This window comes from Crocodylus porosus, unplaced genomic scaffold (assembly GCF_001723895.1).
Source record: "Crocodylus porosus isolate Cpor-Errol unplaced genomic scaffold, CroPor_comp1, whole genome shotgun sequence".
In the NCBI taxonomy this organism is placed as follows: Eukaryota; Metazoa; Chordata; order Crocodylia; family Crocodylidae; genus Crocodylus; species Crocodylus porosus.
The window spans coordinates 1,850,859-1,869,530 of record NW_017728917.1 but is presented as its reverse complement, the minus strand read 5'-3'; the positions used below and the strand labels follow the sequence as shown (position 1 = coordinate 1,869,530).

Below are 18,672 nucleotides of genomic sequence, written 5' to 3'. Positions count from 1 at the left end.
AATCCCAGCATTTTCATGGAAAAAACAAATGTTTTGTCAAGAGAAACTTTTTTTTCCATAGAAAATGTTTGCTGTGTGTTGACAAGCTTGACTCCTCTTCCGCTGCCCCACACCACACACAGAGCTCTCGGTGTGGGGTGTATGGTCTGGACATGCCTGTGATTTGTTTGACAGTCTTCTCTTAGAAGAATGGCCATGGGCGGCTGACACAACAAGCCCTGAGACTTGAGACTGCTGCAAGTTGTGGGAAGCCACGATCAAGAGAGGATGAATAGGCTTCTCAAAAATCCTATTCTTCCCCCTCATTTTTTCCCTTCCCAGTATTAGTGGGAGGTCACTGGCAACAGTCATACAGAACTGGATCAGTTTAGTTCATTCTTTGTTTCAAGAATGCATTTTTCATATAAATGATATCTTCATTGTGAGGAACTGATGCTCCGTTTATAGGTGACTTTACAGTCTGCTTCTAAAAGACAGAAACAGCTTTATTCCACACATAGTGTTTGAAGATACGGCATTACCTAGAACTGTTTTCAAAGTGATATTTGGATGACGGATGGGAGGATACTCCAACCATTACTATAAGCCTAAGTGATACATCATCTTACACAAATAACAAATCCTCTGCTTCATCTACATTATGGCTGCTTTGGAGCCAAGAATCCCTTCTAACAGCTGTGGCGCGACTGCCTGCTGTTAATACAATGAACTGTAATATTAAATCTGTAAGACTATCCTGTCTGCCTTTTAAGCCCTGCAAGACAAAGGAAAATAGACTTTTAACAGGCTAATTTTTTTGATTTGGGTGCCTCCCAAAATTCACAAAGCACTGTGTCAATATGCTGTAGGTGAAACAACACTGGCAGAGGATTTCTGAGTCTGTACTATGTTAATCTAGTGCACTATTGTGATTTATTAGCCCCTTCTTCCCCTTTCACTGATATGATTGCTGGTAGAGTTCAAACATTATAACAAGGAGAAACAGTGATGCATTGGTACATGCAATAATGCTTGCTTATTCATCGAACTCTTGTTAAAGGGCCTTTAAACTGGTCCTGCTATGATCTATCCGTTGCAACATGGAGTTCGGATAACCTGAGCATTCCTGTCCTGCTTTATGGAGGGGTTGGCAGCAAATTGCTGCTGCATGTAGGCTGCGAAGCCATCTGAGATAAAAGAAACTCAGATGCAACACTCTGGTGACTGCAGTGTAAGCATACCCCATAGTTGCTCTTTGTTCAGTGTAAAATCCTACATTTAATATACTACAATTGAGTAAAGTCCCTGAGATCCCAGTCATACCATTAGGGTCTTTAGGAAGGGAGGGGAAACAGAAAAATGAGGGGAAACCAAATAATAACAGATAACATATCCAAAAACAAAACCCCACAACACATCATTTTATTTTAAAAAAAAAACCCTGATCCTTCCCCCAGCCAGGAGTAAGGGAGAAGCATCTGTCACCAGACCACCGACTCTGGGATTGGTTCCAGCAGATGACTGCAGATCTTGATGCATTTGGAGCTGTATCAAACTTCCACACCCAAAAAAACCCTACCTTAGAATTAATACAGCTATTTGTTCTGCAGACTGGCAAGGAGAGAGAGAGCTCGTGGGATGGGCTTAGGGACCAATCCTGGATGCTAAACTCCCATTGATTTCGGTAGGAGTCGGGTACCTAAACAGCTGTTTAGACTTGGCTCTCGGGTACTAACTTAACGGAGACGGGGCATTTCTTTATTTGCTAGGAATTCCACAAGGGCACCGATCTACTGGCTCTGTGACTCTGCAGCTTCATATAACTTACCCCTTTGAGCCAGGCAACTTTCAAACCCCTAGAAAAACCTGGATTGTGACACTAGGGCCCATGACGCAGCAGGGTCTGAGCTAAAGCCAAACTCTGACATAAAATGTAAGTTTGGGTGTAAAAGCAGACTCAGCAAGCTTGCATTCCTCAAAATGAAGCCATGCCTCACTGCTCGCAAGACATGATTGTGCTGTGCAATGGATTTTCTGGACAGGGTTTTAGATGCCTTTTAAGTCCCAGGATAGATTCTGTTTTGAAGGCCGCGTAATGCTTCTAATTGTGTAAATGAAATGATTCATTTTTGCCTCAACATCGCCTGGGGGGTGGGAACAAGGGTGAGAATCCATTGATACTAAATGGGGGTGGACTTTCTTTGTCCTACCGTGGCACAGCTTGTTGCCTCCTAACTTGGTGAAGCAGCTGAAAGAGCCAACATCCTCTCATGGTATCTGCCAACTGCAAAACAGCAGACACATGCTTGATGCTCTTTAGTGGTACAGCGGGAGGGGGCATGGTGCCAAAGTAATTATGCTCTCCACTCAGACGTTAGCCACCTGATGCACTGCATATGGGTTTATTTACTGAAATGCAGATCCTGTGTGCTATACCTGGGGCTGCAGACCTAATTATTTGAAAACTACTTTTAAAAAAGAAGAAAATGCTGTATGCCACTGCTCCCTCTCTGTGCAGGGAGGTCTGAACCAAAAGGATGACTCCATGCTTCCTGAAGAAGTGTTCCAACATGCGCTGTGTCGCTGTCACTTCTGTCCTTGATGACATACCAGGGTAATGGTTGGGGGAAGGGGAGAGCAGTGGTTTAAAGCGTTTTGTTTTTCAGGAAGTTAGCAACACTTGCACCTCACATTAGCAATTAAAGTGTATATGCTGGCATTAACTATCCTAAATCTACTTTTCACTGAAATGCTATTTTATTTGTCCTACAATTAAATTTCTAGTGACAAGGATTTATAACTTCTCTAAGTAGTCTGTTGCAGCATAACAAGATGTTTAGTGCCAGAACTAGATCTTGTTTCCAGACACTTTATTCAATATTTTACTTTAAAAAGATAAAGCTTTAGGCAAATATCCATTACAATATCAATGTCTAACAGCTCTATCTAAATGCACCCCTGTTGAGACCTAACTAAGCAGACCAGATAGAAAACTAATGAACAGTTACTCACTTCCTCGTATCCTGAATGATATAAAAGTGACATAACTTAAAACCAAAAGACAAACTAAACATGTATAGCGGGTACATCTCTCTGCTAGTTGAACAGAGTTCAAATCTAGCGCCTACACTAATAAACTATGCAGCTGTCTCCTTTATGAATCCAACAATTCTGCCTTGGGTTCTTGCAAGAAATGTTGCAGCTTAGTACGCTGTTGCGTTTGTGCACTCAACTATCACACAGTTCACCCTCCATAGATGTGTTACTTATGCTTAAATAATACAGTAGAGGTCAAAAATATGGTCTCTAACTTTGTTCTATACAGCCTTGAGTTCTTGACTTCAGCACTGAGGATGCATACAGAGTTTTGAAATTCAGTTGAGTCACTACTTTGGTTTTTCAGCTGATTTACCAAGTACAGGCAAAATTATCAATTAAATGACTAATGTGAAATTCCCCAGTCATTGGCAAGACACTAACAATGAGCTTAACCCATTTTTCCTTTTATAGCTGCTTTAAAATCTCTACCAAGAAACAGCAGCATGGCGGTCTATTATTTTTATAGGGATTAGTATAATGAAAAGCATATAAACTGCTACTCTTCTCCAAGAGCTACCTTGGTAACAAAGGCTAACACTTTAATATTGAAGACCTGTACTGCCTTGAGATTAAAAATCCCTTAAAAGTGCATGGAAACTGACTGTTCAGTCACAGCAGGTTAGAGGGAACAGTTGATTGGTGTGTGCTGTTACTGTATATCTGCTGCTTTTGCCAGGGCGGGCAGTAAGTTTTATATTCCACACCACTGCAAAGTCCTTCAAGGCATATCATGCTGAATTCCCAAACAGAACTGTGGCATCACAAAAGCTTTTTGTCTAGTGTCACAGTCTGATTTGATATGTAACCTTTCAAGTTAACTAAAGTTCAGCGTTGAGCCTTTGAAAGAGCACATGCCTACTGAGGTCCAGCTTATACCAAAAGGATGATCTCACTTGTCACCCACAGGAAAATATGCAAGTCGTGCAAATGTAACCAGGAAGATCACAGCCTCAGCTCTGATGCAGAAGATGACCGGAAAATTGGCCGCTTGTTATCAGAGTCAAAGTACTCTACGCTCACCGCCAGGGTGAAAGGTGGGGATGGAGTTCGTATCTACAAAAGGAATCGCATGATCATCACCAACCCTATTGTGTCTCGGAAAGACCCGACATTTGACACTATAACGTACGAGTGGGCTCCTCCAGGACTGACCCAGAAACTGGTAAGATAATTTAACAGAGCTCTTGCCACTTGAATGACGTTTCTTAATGAGCACATGTCCACGCTGGAAACGTTGCCATTAAAAATAGTAAAATGCACGGGTTCTCTTGCAGAGCAAAAACGTCGCGCATACGCAACGCTTAGGTTTTCCCAAAAACCGCACGAGTGCAAAAGTAGCCTAAGAAGGTAGAGGTTGGACTGCGAAAGAACAGGTGCTTTTGGTAGGCTTCTGTAGGTTCACTTACACTTCTAGAAGAAACATTAATGCATTTTACAACTGGAAAGTTCACCACATTGCTCTAGTTCAGGCCCAATAAAAACATTACTGAGTGAAGAACACATCTCTTCTGTCCGTCCAGACATGTGTGCAGCCCACACAAGATTCTTAGGCTCAAAAAACAAACTATAAAGCGATTCTTCTCGGACTTGTTCAGAATGGTCACAAGCCTAGCAAAATAAAAGTTGAGACAACATATGACCGATCTCTCTAAATATATCGGGATAGGCAGAAAGGAGAGCAGGAGAACAGCTATTTATGGTAAAAGACAAGACTGGCACACGAGTGAAGGGAATAGGCCATGAAAAATTTAGGGCAGATAATTGTTAGGGAGCGTTTTGTTAGTGAGTAATTGTTAGGTAACTGGATTAGATCACCCTGGGGTCCTTTCCAGTGTTATGTTTCTAAAGAAGTACGAGAAGATTTTTGTCCCATGGCCTAACTAGAGGCCTGCTTAGCTGGTTAAAGCTTCTTTCTCTTCTTGGGATATTGAGTGACTGGCTCAAAGGCTGATTTGATGCGACTTTTTACGTCAGCCTACATAAGACTGATTTCAAATGCTGGCAAATGTACACAAAGGTGGTTGAGTATAGCGCTTCAAGGGACCTGGATGTTTTCATCTCAAGCTTAAATTGTTCAACTCAGCATTTCAAATATAGGGTTTTTTCCTTCATTCTGCAAGAAGTAATGTAGCATTTAAGGCTAACGCTACATTTTTAAAAATTTTTTGTCTGAAATTTATTTTTTTTTAAAGTAGCCTAACTGCAGGGAAATGAGGGCTTTCCCTTCTTAAACATCAAGTATTTTCCTTTTTCTCTGAAGCCACCATTGGTAGCATGGGCTTAACCTGAAGAACAATCCCTGTCTTCATTAGCTAGGAACAGATTAAGTGATCATTTCCTGATCTGTGAACCACAAAGGGGCCCTAAAACTCCATAGGGATGCAGCATTATGTCCTGCTAGGCCTCTGGATTTACTTTTCATAGTTATCTCTCCTTTAAAAAATGTCTTTTTATGACCTAAACATCATTGCTAAAGGGCCCTAAGAAATGCTTGCTCATATTAAAATCCCTTGCTTGCTTGCTTACTACTGTTGCATAATTCCACTGAATTCTCTGGTCTCTACACTCCTGCAAATCTACGTTCATGTAGATGAAAGATGGCTTGCATCTATTCATTTTTTTTCTGACTTTATTAGTCCAATGGTCCTCACCTCTCTGCAAATCCAAGCCAGTCTGTTCCCATTCAAATGAACAATGTATCCCAGGATGATCAAATGTAAAATAAGTTCCTCTTCACAGAAGTAGGGTAGAGTTGAAGTCCTTCATAGTATCTGATGTGATACTCTGAAGTGAGATGTTACTCACAAAGGCTTATGGATCTCTGAATTAGGCTACACAGGGCTACTCTTCTCTGCCTTTTTTCCCTGGCTTGCAACATATGGCTAACTACCTCCTTTTCCTCTTCATAAAAAAGCTTTCTCCTCTTTGACAATCTCCATCTCTCAAATTTAGGAGTCTTATGCAAATTTCTAAATTGAATATCCAGCATCTCTTCTTGGTCTGGAATATGGTAGCGCTAGAGCTCTCTCAGTATTTTAGTGTTTGCCTAGTTTTTGGTGTCGTCTTCATGGAGTAACACATAACAATAGAGGCAGTGGACTTGAGGAGTTAACCAAACTCCTAAACTTGTCCCATTTTGCAAAAGGAAAGCAGCGTGGAGTGACTGGAAAACATCACAGAGCGTCTCGGCGTGACCTTCTAATGTTACAGAATTGAATGTCTGACCTAATGGTACACGTTTAAAAAGTTCTTTGTCACTTGAAAGGCATGAGTGGGGTTCTCTGAGCACCTGTTCTAGAAATACAGTAGCAAACACAATTTTAATCCTCAATAGACTGACTGTCAGCACAAAAGTGGTTTGCACAGAGCCTGGATATACAATATAGGAACAATCTTCTGCGGCACAAAGAGCAGATTCCCAGGGATGTGCTGTAATGCCTCAGGGTTCACATTTAAGAATATAAAGTGAATAAAATATCTAAAGCGATAGCAAGCAAAATTCTGGCCTCATCTTAATCAGTGGAAACTCTGCCATTGAGCAGAGCCCCCCATGCAGCAAGGGGTAGGGAGCAGCGGGAATTGCCCCCCATCTGACAGCACCCAGTGAGCACCAGGGCTTTTTTTTTTTAAGTACTGGGAGCTGGAGTGGGCAGGGGCAGCCCTGGGGCTTCTGTTACCTACCTGGGCTATACTATTTCTCACAGTACCCATCACCTGTCTCCTGATCCTCTTTCTGCTATCCTTTCTCTACCTCGCCCACAGATGAAGCATAGACAAAGAAGCACGCGTATCAACAAGAAAGGGAACAGTCTGTCTTCCCACAGTAACAGCTACTGTAGCATCAGAAAGGGTAGAAAGCAAAGGGGCTAGAATTGCTGGGTTTTCTCGGCTGTCCTAACACTGATCTTCACCTTCAAGGGAGAGGAGCTGGTCCGAGTGGTGGAGCTCAGCGAGCACCTGGCTGAAACAGAGGGGCACTAGCTGAGAGCGGGGGTCCCCGGGGTTTATTTGAGCACCCATTCTTCTAGTGGCCTTTCTGTTTCCAGTAGTGACAGACATCATTAGGAATGTCAAAGGGACCGGGTAGCCATGGGGGAGCGGGCAGGGATCAGGGAGGGCTGGGCTGGGGGCTGGCCCCCCATGGTCCCCTCCCCCAGCCCCCCCGCCTTGCCCCTAGTACTTACCAGCTGCAGCCACCAGGGCCTGCCTGAATCATCAAAGCTCTCTGAAGATTCGGAGATCTTTGAATCGATTCAGACCTTTAAATTGGTCCCCTGATTTCATTCGGGTTCAGAGATTTGGCCACCGAATTGGGCCAAATCTCCTCCGAGCCGAATCACCACCCGAAGCTTTGCACAGCCCTACTGCCCGTGCTGCCAAAAGGAAGTACTAAAGCATGGCACTATAGCAATGTCACAGTACAGCGACATGTAGACATGCCCAAAATGTGCCGTTTTCGTCTTCCTACTTCCTTCACAAGGGGGAAAAAAATGTAAAAAAGTTATGGAAGCGTGGCTGAACTATATAAACTATCTATCCTTTTTAAGCTTATAAATGAGTTGCTACGAACATTTGTTATTATCTGATACCCAGTTGTATCAATTCTAAATCTTCTCATGTCTATTGCATACGCTGACTGCCAAAATAACCACTATCACATTCAGCACTGAAACTGAGACTTTTATTTTAGGCTAAACATAGTCTAGGCCAAGTAAAAATGGAAATGAAGTTTGTATTTGAGTTCTGTAAAAAACAGAAAGAATAGATAGCAAAAGTTCCATATCACCAGGATTTGTGGTGGGTTTTTCTTTTTGTTTTTGTTTAAATCTAAGTCCCCAAGTCTTGAAAGCACATTCCTTCCTCTGCCCAGTATTTGTTCTTGGCTAGAACATACTGCATTTATGGAAGTATATTTTTGAGTACTTGGAAATAAGACAATACAGAAATATCTAGAGTGTTTGTAACTGCCATTTGTTTGGGTGAGATCGCATAAACACTACATATTTTGCAGTCTTTCTTCTGTAGATGCTTTTCCCTTTAAATTAACTTAGGATACGTTTTAGGCTGTTCCAAAAATGTGTCCAATGCTTCAAAAGGGATTTAGAAGCAAGTATAAAATTACACAATTTAACAAATCAGTGAGGCAGACTTGGTATTTATTCTGAAACTAAGCTCCCTTCAAGTCTCTGGCATGGAAGGAAAAAAAACCCAGAAGTGGTTATTCAGTTGGAATCAAGCAACTCTGTAACCAAATTCTGTCTTTAAAAACAGAGTAAGCACTCTGTTGTAATAAGGGACTAAGCATCCCACTTATTCGACTATCTGGCTATTTAAGCATGGAGCTACTACTGGTAGCTCCCTTGTGCTCCTACTCTTTTGTAAGAACTAATAGAGCTGGAATAGTTGTTTAACTTGTATTTGTCTTTCACAGGTCCCTGGGGGAGATAGGGAGCTTGCTGGGGGAATCCAGAGAACAATAATGGCAATCCTCCAAGGCAACATGCTTTATTAAGATTTACCAGAAATCTACTGTTTACACTATGAAAGCTAACTAGCAAACCCTACTACTTGCAGTATGCTGCCTAGGGTGGAGTGTGCGACTCCCCATCCCCACCCTTTTTTTTTTCAATTACTCATTCAGCGCGAGTCCCTGTTTAGCTCCAAGCCCTATTGGCCTTCCTGGTTCTGAACCTCAAGACTTGCCTACTTGTAATTATGTGTTTACACTACTGCATTTATGTGCACAAAATTGAGCATTTGGAGAATATCATACAGGGTAAATTTGTTTGACCCTAAAGTTCAGACTTGCAACTCAAGCGCAGGGTGTGAAGTTCTTGTGGGATTGGCAGGCTAAAGATTTGAAAATGGTTGTGTTTCTGCTTTTGACAGCCTAAAGCATGCTTTAGGCTGTGTGTAGATGAAATGAGAGAAGTATGTGCGCAACACTTTAAAGTGGGCTAAATGCTGTTGCACTGCTTTAATGGTGTCAGTGTTTGCATGCCTCAGCGGTGTATTGCACATTCATTCCAGTCACTATAGGAAATTCAGAGGTATAATGCACCTTAAATGACTTGGGGCGCAGCAAGCCTAAAACTCCTTCGAGGAGTTTTAGGTTTGCTGCCTCTACAGTGATGGAGCAAAGCACCAGGCTCTGTGCAGCTCCACAGCTTTGTAGGAAGCCCTGCAGGCAGCCTGGCAGCAGCCTGGGAAAGCAGGCTCCACCCAAGAAAAGCCGCGAGCCTGATCTTCTTTTCACCCCCTGGAGTTTTCCTGCCTATCTGAGCTGCGCAGGGGCCCAGTGCTTCCTTCCACGGCTGCGGTGCCCCCAGGACCGCTCGAGCCAGGTGCCTGCAGGTGGGGGCCACCTGGGGGGCACTGCCGGGGAGAGAAGCACCCCCCCCCCTGCAGTCCAGGGACCATTCTGCCCACCGGCAGCTCGTCCTCCCCTCCCCATTGGAGAGGCAGGTAAGTCAGCAGGGTGTGCACACAACATGGTGGGTTAATCAGCCCTAAATTGAAGCGGTGTTTTTTTTAAACCCACCACTTTAATTTAGAGCCCCGTTTTGTCTACACACACCCTTAGATCCCAATATTTTTTGTTGCTGCTGGGAAAAATACTATTTTTAACACTTCATTAAGTTTGAAAATAACTTTCATGTTTTTCTTTTAAAACAAAAAAAAATGGTTCTAGTTAAGTGTTATCTACATCAGATGCTTAATGCACAGTAGACTAATTCTACTGTGCATTAGCACACCACAGCAAAAAACTGTGCTAATGTGCAGTAGACTTAGTCTACTATGCATTAAGCATTGCAAAAAAGATTGTGCACTGTTTCTACTGTGCATTAGCACTAGCTACTGCGTCTTTATGTAGTACCTCATATTAGAAGTACTAAACTTAATGCACAGTCACAACCACACATTAATGCACGTGTACACTTGCAACCCCTCCCCCCCCCATAAAATTTTATTTTAAAAAGAACAGTAACAATTTGAAAGGGATTTTGGCCAGAAAGATCTCTACTGAATAACTAACCAGGGCTAGTCATTTCCCATCTGAGGACCAAAGTGGAAACTTGGGGATTTTTTTTAAAAATAATATTGTTGCCCTGAAGTTGCTAGTTTAGTAATGGAAGGAAGTTCAGGCCTTGTCTTCAGTGAGCTGCATCTGGAGAAGTTATAAAATCGATATCCAAAATCCCAGTGGAAACTAAAGAGAACAGTTCATAAAATAACTGTTTGAGGAAATTGGTAGTTAGGGTAGTGAAAACTAGAACTATTCTTGTCCGAAATTATCCAAGTGGAGGCAACATAATAAAACATTTGACAGTACATAATAAAGCACAATAGCAGAAAAGGAGACATAACTTTTTATTGCCACTCAATTCAGTCTTGAGTGTCAGATGCGATTTCCCCCCCGCCTTTTTTTTTTCCTTACTGGTTTTGCACTTAGGTTGCAAAATTCAGACAATCTAGGAGGCAGTTGAGACTTCTAGGAGCACAAAAATTCATCCCCCCTATCTTGAAGAATGCCAAACTGAGCAAGGCTATGCTGTGGTTTTGAAAGGCTTTGATCTTGCCCTACCCTCTTTTGCTTCCTGCAAACATTTTTCCATTAAAATAAAATCTAGCAGCTGGCATTGGGATGGAATAAGATGTCTTGGGTTGGAATTTTTGTATTCCTCCCATGGCTATAGGAGTACATTAGTTTTGGCACATTTATTAAATTTGGCATTTCTTCCAGTAAGGAAGAAATTTTACTGCTTTGTTTGTCATCAGGGTGTGGAGTTGTTTTATTTTTTCTGTAGCTAGACTAGGTCAACAGATGATTTTAACATTCTTGACTATACAGCACTGATTTTTTTTTTGGTTCTTTTTTTCTTCTCCCCACTATCCCTTCTTTCTGCAGTCGCCTTGTGATAATATATTCTTCTCTTTAGTTATTTTTGTGGAGGTTACATCTACGTGATGCATGAATTTCTCCTAAAGTACACTTGCTATCTCACTCTAGTTTGACTTACGTTATGATAAATGTTCCTGAAGGCTGGACCAGTGGTTGTTTTTGTTCTTGCGTGGAAGTCGTGGTAAGGTTTCTCTTGATCATTGATGAATGACCAGATGTTATAACCTGTTATAACTTTTTGAGGACTTGGAAGTTATGGGCCAAAGTAACTAGCTATCCACTTGCCTTATGACAGGATAGGCATACCTTGATGGATAAATACCGCCATTTGTAATCAGTTATAGTTCCAAAAATATGAGAAATTCAGACCCTATGGAAGTAAATGGGGAATTTGACTTTTCACTTTGAGGTCGTATCGTCTTCCTTTATACCCATGTATTGACTGGTGGTATGAAATCCCACTGTGACTGCCAAGTGCCTACAGAATATTTTCATCTCTCTAAAGATGCCTGAGGAGGAGACTTACACAGGGGGTTTTATAACTTTTAATTGGCTGTTCAGGGTTTAACATTCTGTACTTTCCTATACCTCCGCAAGATCAACAGTAAATGGTTAATAGTCTTTCCATTGTATTACTATTCAGCTTGCAAATGCTGACCAAGTAAGAAGCAAATCCAATGCAGCTGAACACTGGTCTTTAAAACTAATGGCAAACAGCCAACTGGCTGCCTGCTAGCTCTTCACACTATAATAGGAAAAAGGCCTCCAATGGGAAACTCCCTTTCCTTTAAGCTCCATGCCAGAAACAAGCAAACTGTACAGACTACATCCTCCTTCCAGTGTTAATTTAGGGTGGAACAAGCCTGTCTTAGGACCACTGTCTTTTTATGATTCCAATTAAGTGGCCAACTGGCAACAAATGGATTCCTCTCGTTAGAGGAACCATAAGGGTTCTTAATTACGCTTTCTGAAATTCTGCCCCCCCGTAATGAAAAATCAAGTTGGTAAAAGTCATCCCTCTAAGGTAATTGGTAGCACAACAATGTTAATTGCTATCAATTTTAAAGCTGTAGGCTAAGCTGTCATGCGATTGCCTATTGGTTTACAGGTCCTTCCCTCCTGTTAGAGGAGGGGAAAATAAAGGATTGCTTGACAGCGTCTACAGCTTGAAGTAATTTCCTCGTAACAGTTTAAAGGGAAAAACCCAAACTTATTAACATAGCGCCCAAGTGCTGGCTATTCAATCCTTCAGATTTATAAGGTGTAGATTTTGGTCATATGCTAGACTTGCCTCTGATGTGTTCATTTATAATGGCCAGTAGCCAACTAGCTGTTGGTGGCCGCTTTCTCAATAGCTCAGAAATAGGCAGCAAATTTGTCACACAACTCTTGTTAGCATTTTATACCTGCTGTGGCCATATTCTAGCTTATGGCACTTGGAACTTACAGTCAAATAAGAAGACAGACCAGCAGCTTCCCACACAAGACCAGGTGAACAATACAGATTGAATAGTGGTTTCACCTAAATCAGTTTTCCCATTAGCAAGTACTCCCTTTTTTGATTTTAAAGCTTTTCTTGACTCGAAGTAATTGATTCCTACAGATGTAAACTTCTTGGCATGCCACTTCTACCAAAGTGGGAATATGCAACCATGTTTTCTGGGAGATTTTTGCTCCTTCTAGTCTTAACAAGCCAGCAGGTCATGAGAGAAGTACGGGAACCCAAAATATTGGCTTCCCGATGGCTAATATTACAGTTCTGATACAACACCTACTGAAGGCATTGGGAGCTGAATGTAGCCATAGATGGGCAGCTGCTTTCTACACTACCAACATTTCTAAGTAGCATTTGAGGGTAGCCTTGCATGGAGCATGTTATAATCGATATAGCAAGGGTAAATGTGGCAAGACCCACATAGAAAGGAATGACTTGGCTCAGAGAAATGCAGGATGGGAAAAAGCTTTTGGCTGGTATTGTAGTTGTCAGGATTCAGGAACTGCTGAAAAGCCAAAAGCTGGCCTCAATAATAAGTGGTAGTATGAATAAAATTCCCTCCTACTAAATCTTTGTATGCTGCCCCCACACATAGATGCTTACAAACTCATTATTTTCCTTCTATTTAGAATGGAAAACAGACTAATTATTACAGCATGAATACTGAGCCTTTTGTAGCAGTAAATAGTACATTCTCAGTTGTGTCCAGAGGTGAAACCCCAGTTCTGTTTCCTTTTAACTACTGATCTATCATCTAGTCGAGAACATACTTCGCTTTCTCTAATCGCTCTTGTAAAGTTAAAGATCAAGGCAGAGTTCTCAGTTTGAGAGGGTGAATTGTCATGATGTTAAATGTTATACTTTGCGGATATTACTCTTGGACAAAGAACTTTTTGAAGGGAAAAAAATCTCTCTGACGCCAAAACACATATGGCTCAGGCTTTTTCTTTCAGTAGGGAAGGGATTTCAGAAGGAAATCTTTGCTTCTGATTTAAAGGATTTTTAATTTTTAGATAAGCTTCTATGATTACCGTAATCTATTAGTGTTTGGGAATCTTGAATATGTTCCTGTTTCTTCTTTTTTCCCTTACCTACATTACTGGATGATTCAAAAATTCAGGGAAGGGCAGAAGAATGTGCCAAGTGGAACGGATAGTAGCCTAGAATGCAGAGCCAGGTTTTAAATCCCAGCTTGACTATTGCCTTCCTAAATGACCTTGGACAAGTTGTTTCTTCCTTCTGTACTTTAGATACTCCCTCTGTAACATGGAACGGCACTTTATAAAGCACTTGGCGCTCTACACCTGTGAATGTCTATTGATTATTTAGTCATTGTAACATAGCATGTTCTGCTCCTGAATGCCACCAATATGCAAGAGTTGAGAGAAAATACTAATCTGATGGTACCTAGTACTATTAAGGGGAGTGGAATATTAAGAGGTGGTCAAGAGCAGGTGGAAATCAAGCTTTAGACGTGTCTTCACAACTCATTCAAACATCGGCATGAAATTGAAAAGAAACCGGAGCAGCTCTGATGTTCTGAAACCTCAAAGATTATCTGGAAGACAGCCAATCTAGGTCTGATTTTTCCATCAGAACAAGTTCATCCATTTAGCTCTAAAATTTAAGCAAAGATCCTTTTGGAGTGTCAAAGTAGAGCATACATTTGAACAATAGATCAAGGGTAAACGTGGCAAGACCCACAAAGAGAGGAATGACTCGGCTCAGAGAAATGCAGGATGGGAAAAAGTAGGGGAGCATCTTGTTGGACAGCAGATGCAGGCAAAGAGCTAATGCTTCTGCATATTAAGCACTGATCATTACCTTGATAATACCCTTGTACTCCTTTTCACTCACTATACAGGCTATACAGTACATGGAACTGATTCCAAAGAAGATGCAGCCGATAGCAGGCACAGAAGGAGCATATTACCGTCGTAGACAGTTGATGAGACAGCTTCCTATTTATGACCAGGATCCTTCTCATTGTCGTGGCCTTGCTGAAAATGAGATCAAGCTGATGGAAGACTTTGTAAAGAAATATAAAAACGATGCTCTGGGAGTCGGCGAAGTTGCACTTCCTGGCCAAGGTGGCAGTGCCAAAGAGGAAGGGAAGCATCAAGACAAAAATGCGGGTACAAGTAAGCCATCTGTTTCAACCAATGGAGCCCTCAGTGGTCCACCAGCAGAAGCAGAATATGTAAGTAGACTTCTGTGAAGTTGTACTAGAGGCTATGTGCTGTAAGTGTTCCCATTGCCTAAATTTGTGATTTTTTTTCCAACCAATGTGCCATGGCACCCTGAGGTGCCACAAGATCCTTTTAAGGGTGCCACAGGATTCCATGCAATATTACCACTGTTAGGTGTGCAAATCCCTACAAATGATTTACAAGATAAACCTAGAGATTTTAAATGGGAATATGTAGTGTCAAAGAATTGCGGTCAGTCTGAGTTCTTTGCAAAACACCTAATTGCTCTATTGCTTTTCCATAATCAAAAAATAAGTGAAAGCTAAGAGCTGGCATTTTTCCAAGGAGTGTCTTAAGTCTAATGAGAGGCACCATGAGTCTTAGCAAGGCTGAGAACCACTGGCCTAAGCAATGTTCAAGAACATCCAGTGTTGTCCAAACTTTGGCCACCACTGACTGCTCCTTAATCTTATCTTTAAATCAAAAGATGATTACCTTAATGTGCACACAATAACCTTAATATCATTGATTGAGGTTCCCAGAAACTTCAAAGAAAGTTCCCTGGTGACTTTGAAAATTAGGCACAAATTACCTTGGGTTGGGCATGAGAAAACAAGGTACCCCAAACCAGTGACTGTATGTTACTACATCCAGGAGTATCTGAATAAGTCAACTGTTTCCAAGCCAAGTGAAAGTAAGTGTTGTAATTACCCTAGGCAATATTTTAACGGTGACATTACAAAGGTGGGGCTCTGCATTTGAATTTTCCCAAGCAATTGTAGATATATCAAGGGCTTATCATTCAATAAATATGGAATGCATTGTCTAGAAGTTCAAAACTACAGATGCTTTATTAATTTCTTGTGTTTAGAGGACATAAATCTAACTGACCACAACCTTTTAAAAGGGGTCTTTAGTGGTCAATGTGATCATTCCAAGAAATGCCTATCATCAAATATACTTGCTGAACTGGAAACATTTCATCCTGGCACTTGCCAGGATAACTTGCAATGCTTGATCTATCTTTTCTTCTTTATTTTTAATACAGAAAGACTGATGTAAGTGAATTTTTTTAAGGCAGCGTTTTCTTGAAATAATTATACTGGGTTGGGATGTCAAGTGCAGCCACTCTTCATTCCATATTGGGTAATGAGGACTCTTTTCCCCACTTGTATGTGCCGAGCCTTCAGAGTGTAGGGGAACAGGAGGGGTTTTTTTGAATATTGTAACAGAACCTCAAGCTGGGCAGAGAGTTGCAAACTGAAAAAAAAATTACCATCTGAAAAAGGAAGGTTTCCATTAAAATCATTTATAGCAGCCATCATGGCAAAGCGAGTTTATTTAGATTGCCAGTTTATCCTTCCAAGTAAATACATAACTGTGGTGTTATTCTTCTTAGAATTTAAGGCTTTATTTTTCTTCAGGCACCAGCTGAAACTGAAATTGCTTCACAAACAGTTACCAAAGATACGTTTATGCTAACATATCACACTGCTGAACTTGGAGGCTGCCCTGCAAATTCCACAGCAGCTTTTGCTGTGACAAAGACATCTTCATGTTTCCCCGCACCCACTTGAAAAAAAATCTTTCCTGCAGCAGTTAAGACAGCTGAGGGATGAGAGGATAAGAGTGCAAGAAATAAAGTCTGATTTCCTTGGCCTTGTGTACTGATTTACAATTATGCAGGCTGCACAAAGATAGAATGGTAGCATTTTGCATGCCCTTTGTATAAGTGCCAAGGAAGGAAAATCCAGCCAGATATAGGTCAGAGCTGACTTGGTCGATGCTAAGATTTCTGCCACTGCGATTGCCTTCAGGTCAGTTATGCCAGCACTGATGTGACTATGACTGTTACTACTGACTCTCCACTGCTGCATAGTGCACTGAACTTGAGTTTTCTGGTTCTTTAATTTCATCCTTTGCTGAAACATATAATAGATTGTTCCCTGCTACTACATCCATTCATATGTCCCTTCATACCCATGTTACTGGATATGTTCTCTATTCCTTATGTCTTCAAAAGGGGCATGGGATGTAGGGAATAAGGGCCTAACTTGGCACCCTGTTTCAAGGGGCATGTGTTTACAGCAGGGGCCTTATACCTGTGTAAACTAGTGAAGAATTGGGTCCCAAAACAGGCATTGCTGGTAGGATGGAAGGCAGGCCTCTGGCTTTACAAGGTTCCCAAATTGCTTTAAATGGTCCAGGACAAATTTTTGTCTTGGTGCCAGGCTCTTCAACCCCATTCAGTCATGCACAATTCCCTGGTCACTCTTAAACACTAAGAAAAAGATGGGGGCTTTGTACTGGGCTGCAGTTCAAACCCTGTCCTGTTTGTCCTGGCAAACAGATGTATGTTGGTATCTTATTCCTTGAAGAGGCAGGCCAAGAGTACTGCAAAGGGTATTTTGACCCAGCACTTACCTTGCAAATGTTGTTAGCTTAACAAAAACTAGAGACATGAAAAAAATTTAAACCTGGCAGTAAAAGAAGGCTTAGCATGCATGAATTTAAGGGGAATCTAATACAGGTGGAGAAAAGAGTTACCAAGAGGTGTAATAACAAAGATGTACTACAACTAGGAGCAGTCTGAGTTGTTAAGTAGATCACTTTAGATCCAAAGATCACTACAGTAGGAAGCACTGACATCTTTCTTTCTCTTGGGAAGTTTAGGCTAGATATTAGGGATAATTTTCTCACTAGGAGAGTAGTAAAACACTGGAACAGGTTACTCAGAGAGGTGGTGGAAGCTCCATCCTTGGGGGTTTTCAAAACCTGTCTAGACAAAGCCTTCGCTGGGATGATCTAGTTGGGGCTGGTCCTGCTTTGAGCAGGGGGTTGGACTAGATGACCTCCTGCAGTCCCTTCCAACCCAAACTTTTTATGATTTCTAAGGCACAGGGGTCACTTTGTCCTGCCCCTCTCATAGACTGAGAGGACAGGAGAGAAGCACCCCAGAGTGCCTGGTGTGGAATGGATGGAGGATTTATCGCATGTCTCAGTCCACTCGGTTCCTAGAGCCTAGGAGCTGAGCAGAGGAGAAGCCGCTGCTGTTTCCCTGCCCATCCCTCATTGGGCTCCCCAGTGTGAGGAGTGAGTGAAGTGGGTCTTTGCCTTATTGCTAGACCCTATGCTTTCATCAGACTAAAATCACCCCAGTCTGAGGAAGATGTGGAGAAGGGGAGAGGGGGCAGTTGCAGGCTGTGAGCACTTGTATTGCTCCCTCTCCCAGGATCATTTCTAATGGTTGAAAATTGCCACTTCTAGAAATGAACGCCTCTTCATGGCTTTGGTTCCAGGGCCTGGAATCTTTTCTACATCATGTCTCTTGATTTGAGAGTCCATGTCTCTGAACCGGAGATCAGACTGAACAAGGCTGAAACTCTGCTTCTGCATTTTTCATTTTAAACTTTAGGTTCATTAGACCAAGAATCTCTACTCGTTGAGCGATGGGTTTTCCAAAATTCCTTTTAAAATGTGCAGAACCCAATTTCCAAAAAAGTCATTGCTCTACCTTTCTGCCTCTGTTAGAGTCCCCAGGTAGACCTCTTTCCTTAAACTAAGCAATCATACCATCAAGGATGGGAGCCTTTTTTCAACTTCGTTACCCTCCCCTTCAAGGTTAGGACACCTTTGGGCTACTGCTACTACTGCCATAATATTTCAAATTCACATGAAAACTCTCCCTCCCTGAAGCCAGATAAAGCTGATGGGGATAGGGCTGGAATCTCTTCAAGGAAGTAAAGCATGGGAGAAATGAAGTTGCCTAATTCTTAACACAATGATGTGTGGTATTCAGGTTAGTGCATCCAGATGTTTGCTGCAACTTCAGATCATTGCTCCTTGTTCTGTTTTCTGCCACCGCTGAGAACAGTCCAGCTCCATCTTTGTTTGAACCACCTTTCAGGTAGTTGAAGATTGCTTTTATGTCTCCTCTCAGTCTCCTCTTCTTCAGAATAAATAAGCCTAGTTTCCTTAGTCTCATCTCAGAAGTCATGTGCCCCAAC

General features: G+C 41.8%; 1 protein-coding gene across 2 annotated transcripts in view; it reads left to right on the top strand.

Moving 5' to 3' along the window:
• The window catches only part of LMCD1 (LIM and cysteine rich domains 1), a 66,217-nt gene that overhangs the window by 34,866 nt on the left and 12,679 nt on the right, over window positions 1-18,672 (top strand). For both annotated transcript variants that reach the window (XM_019536593.1, XM_019536592.1), the window contains exons 3-4: window positions 3,985-4,240; window positions 14,341-14,676. In XM_019536593.1, coding sequence (XP_019392138.1) covers window positions 3,985-4,240; window positions 14,341-14,676 — 592 coding nt within the window. The remainder of the gene's footprint in view (window positions 1-3,984; window positions 4,241-14,340; window positions 14,677-18,672) is intronic.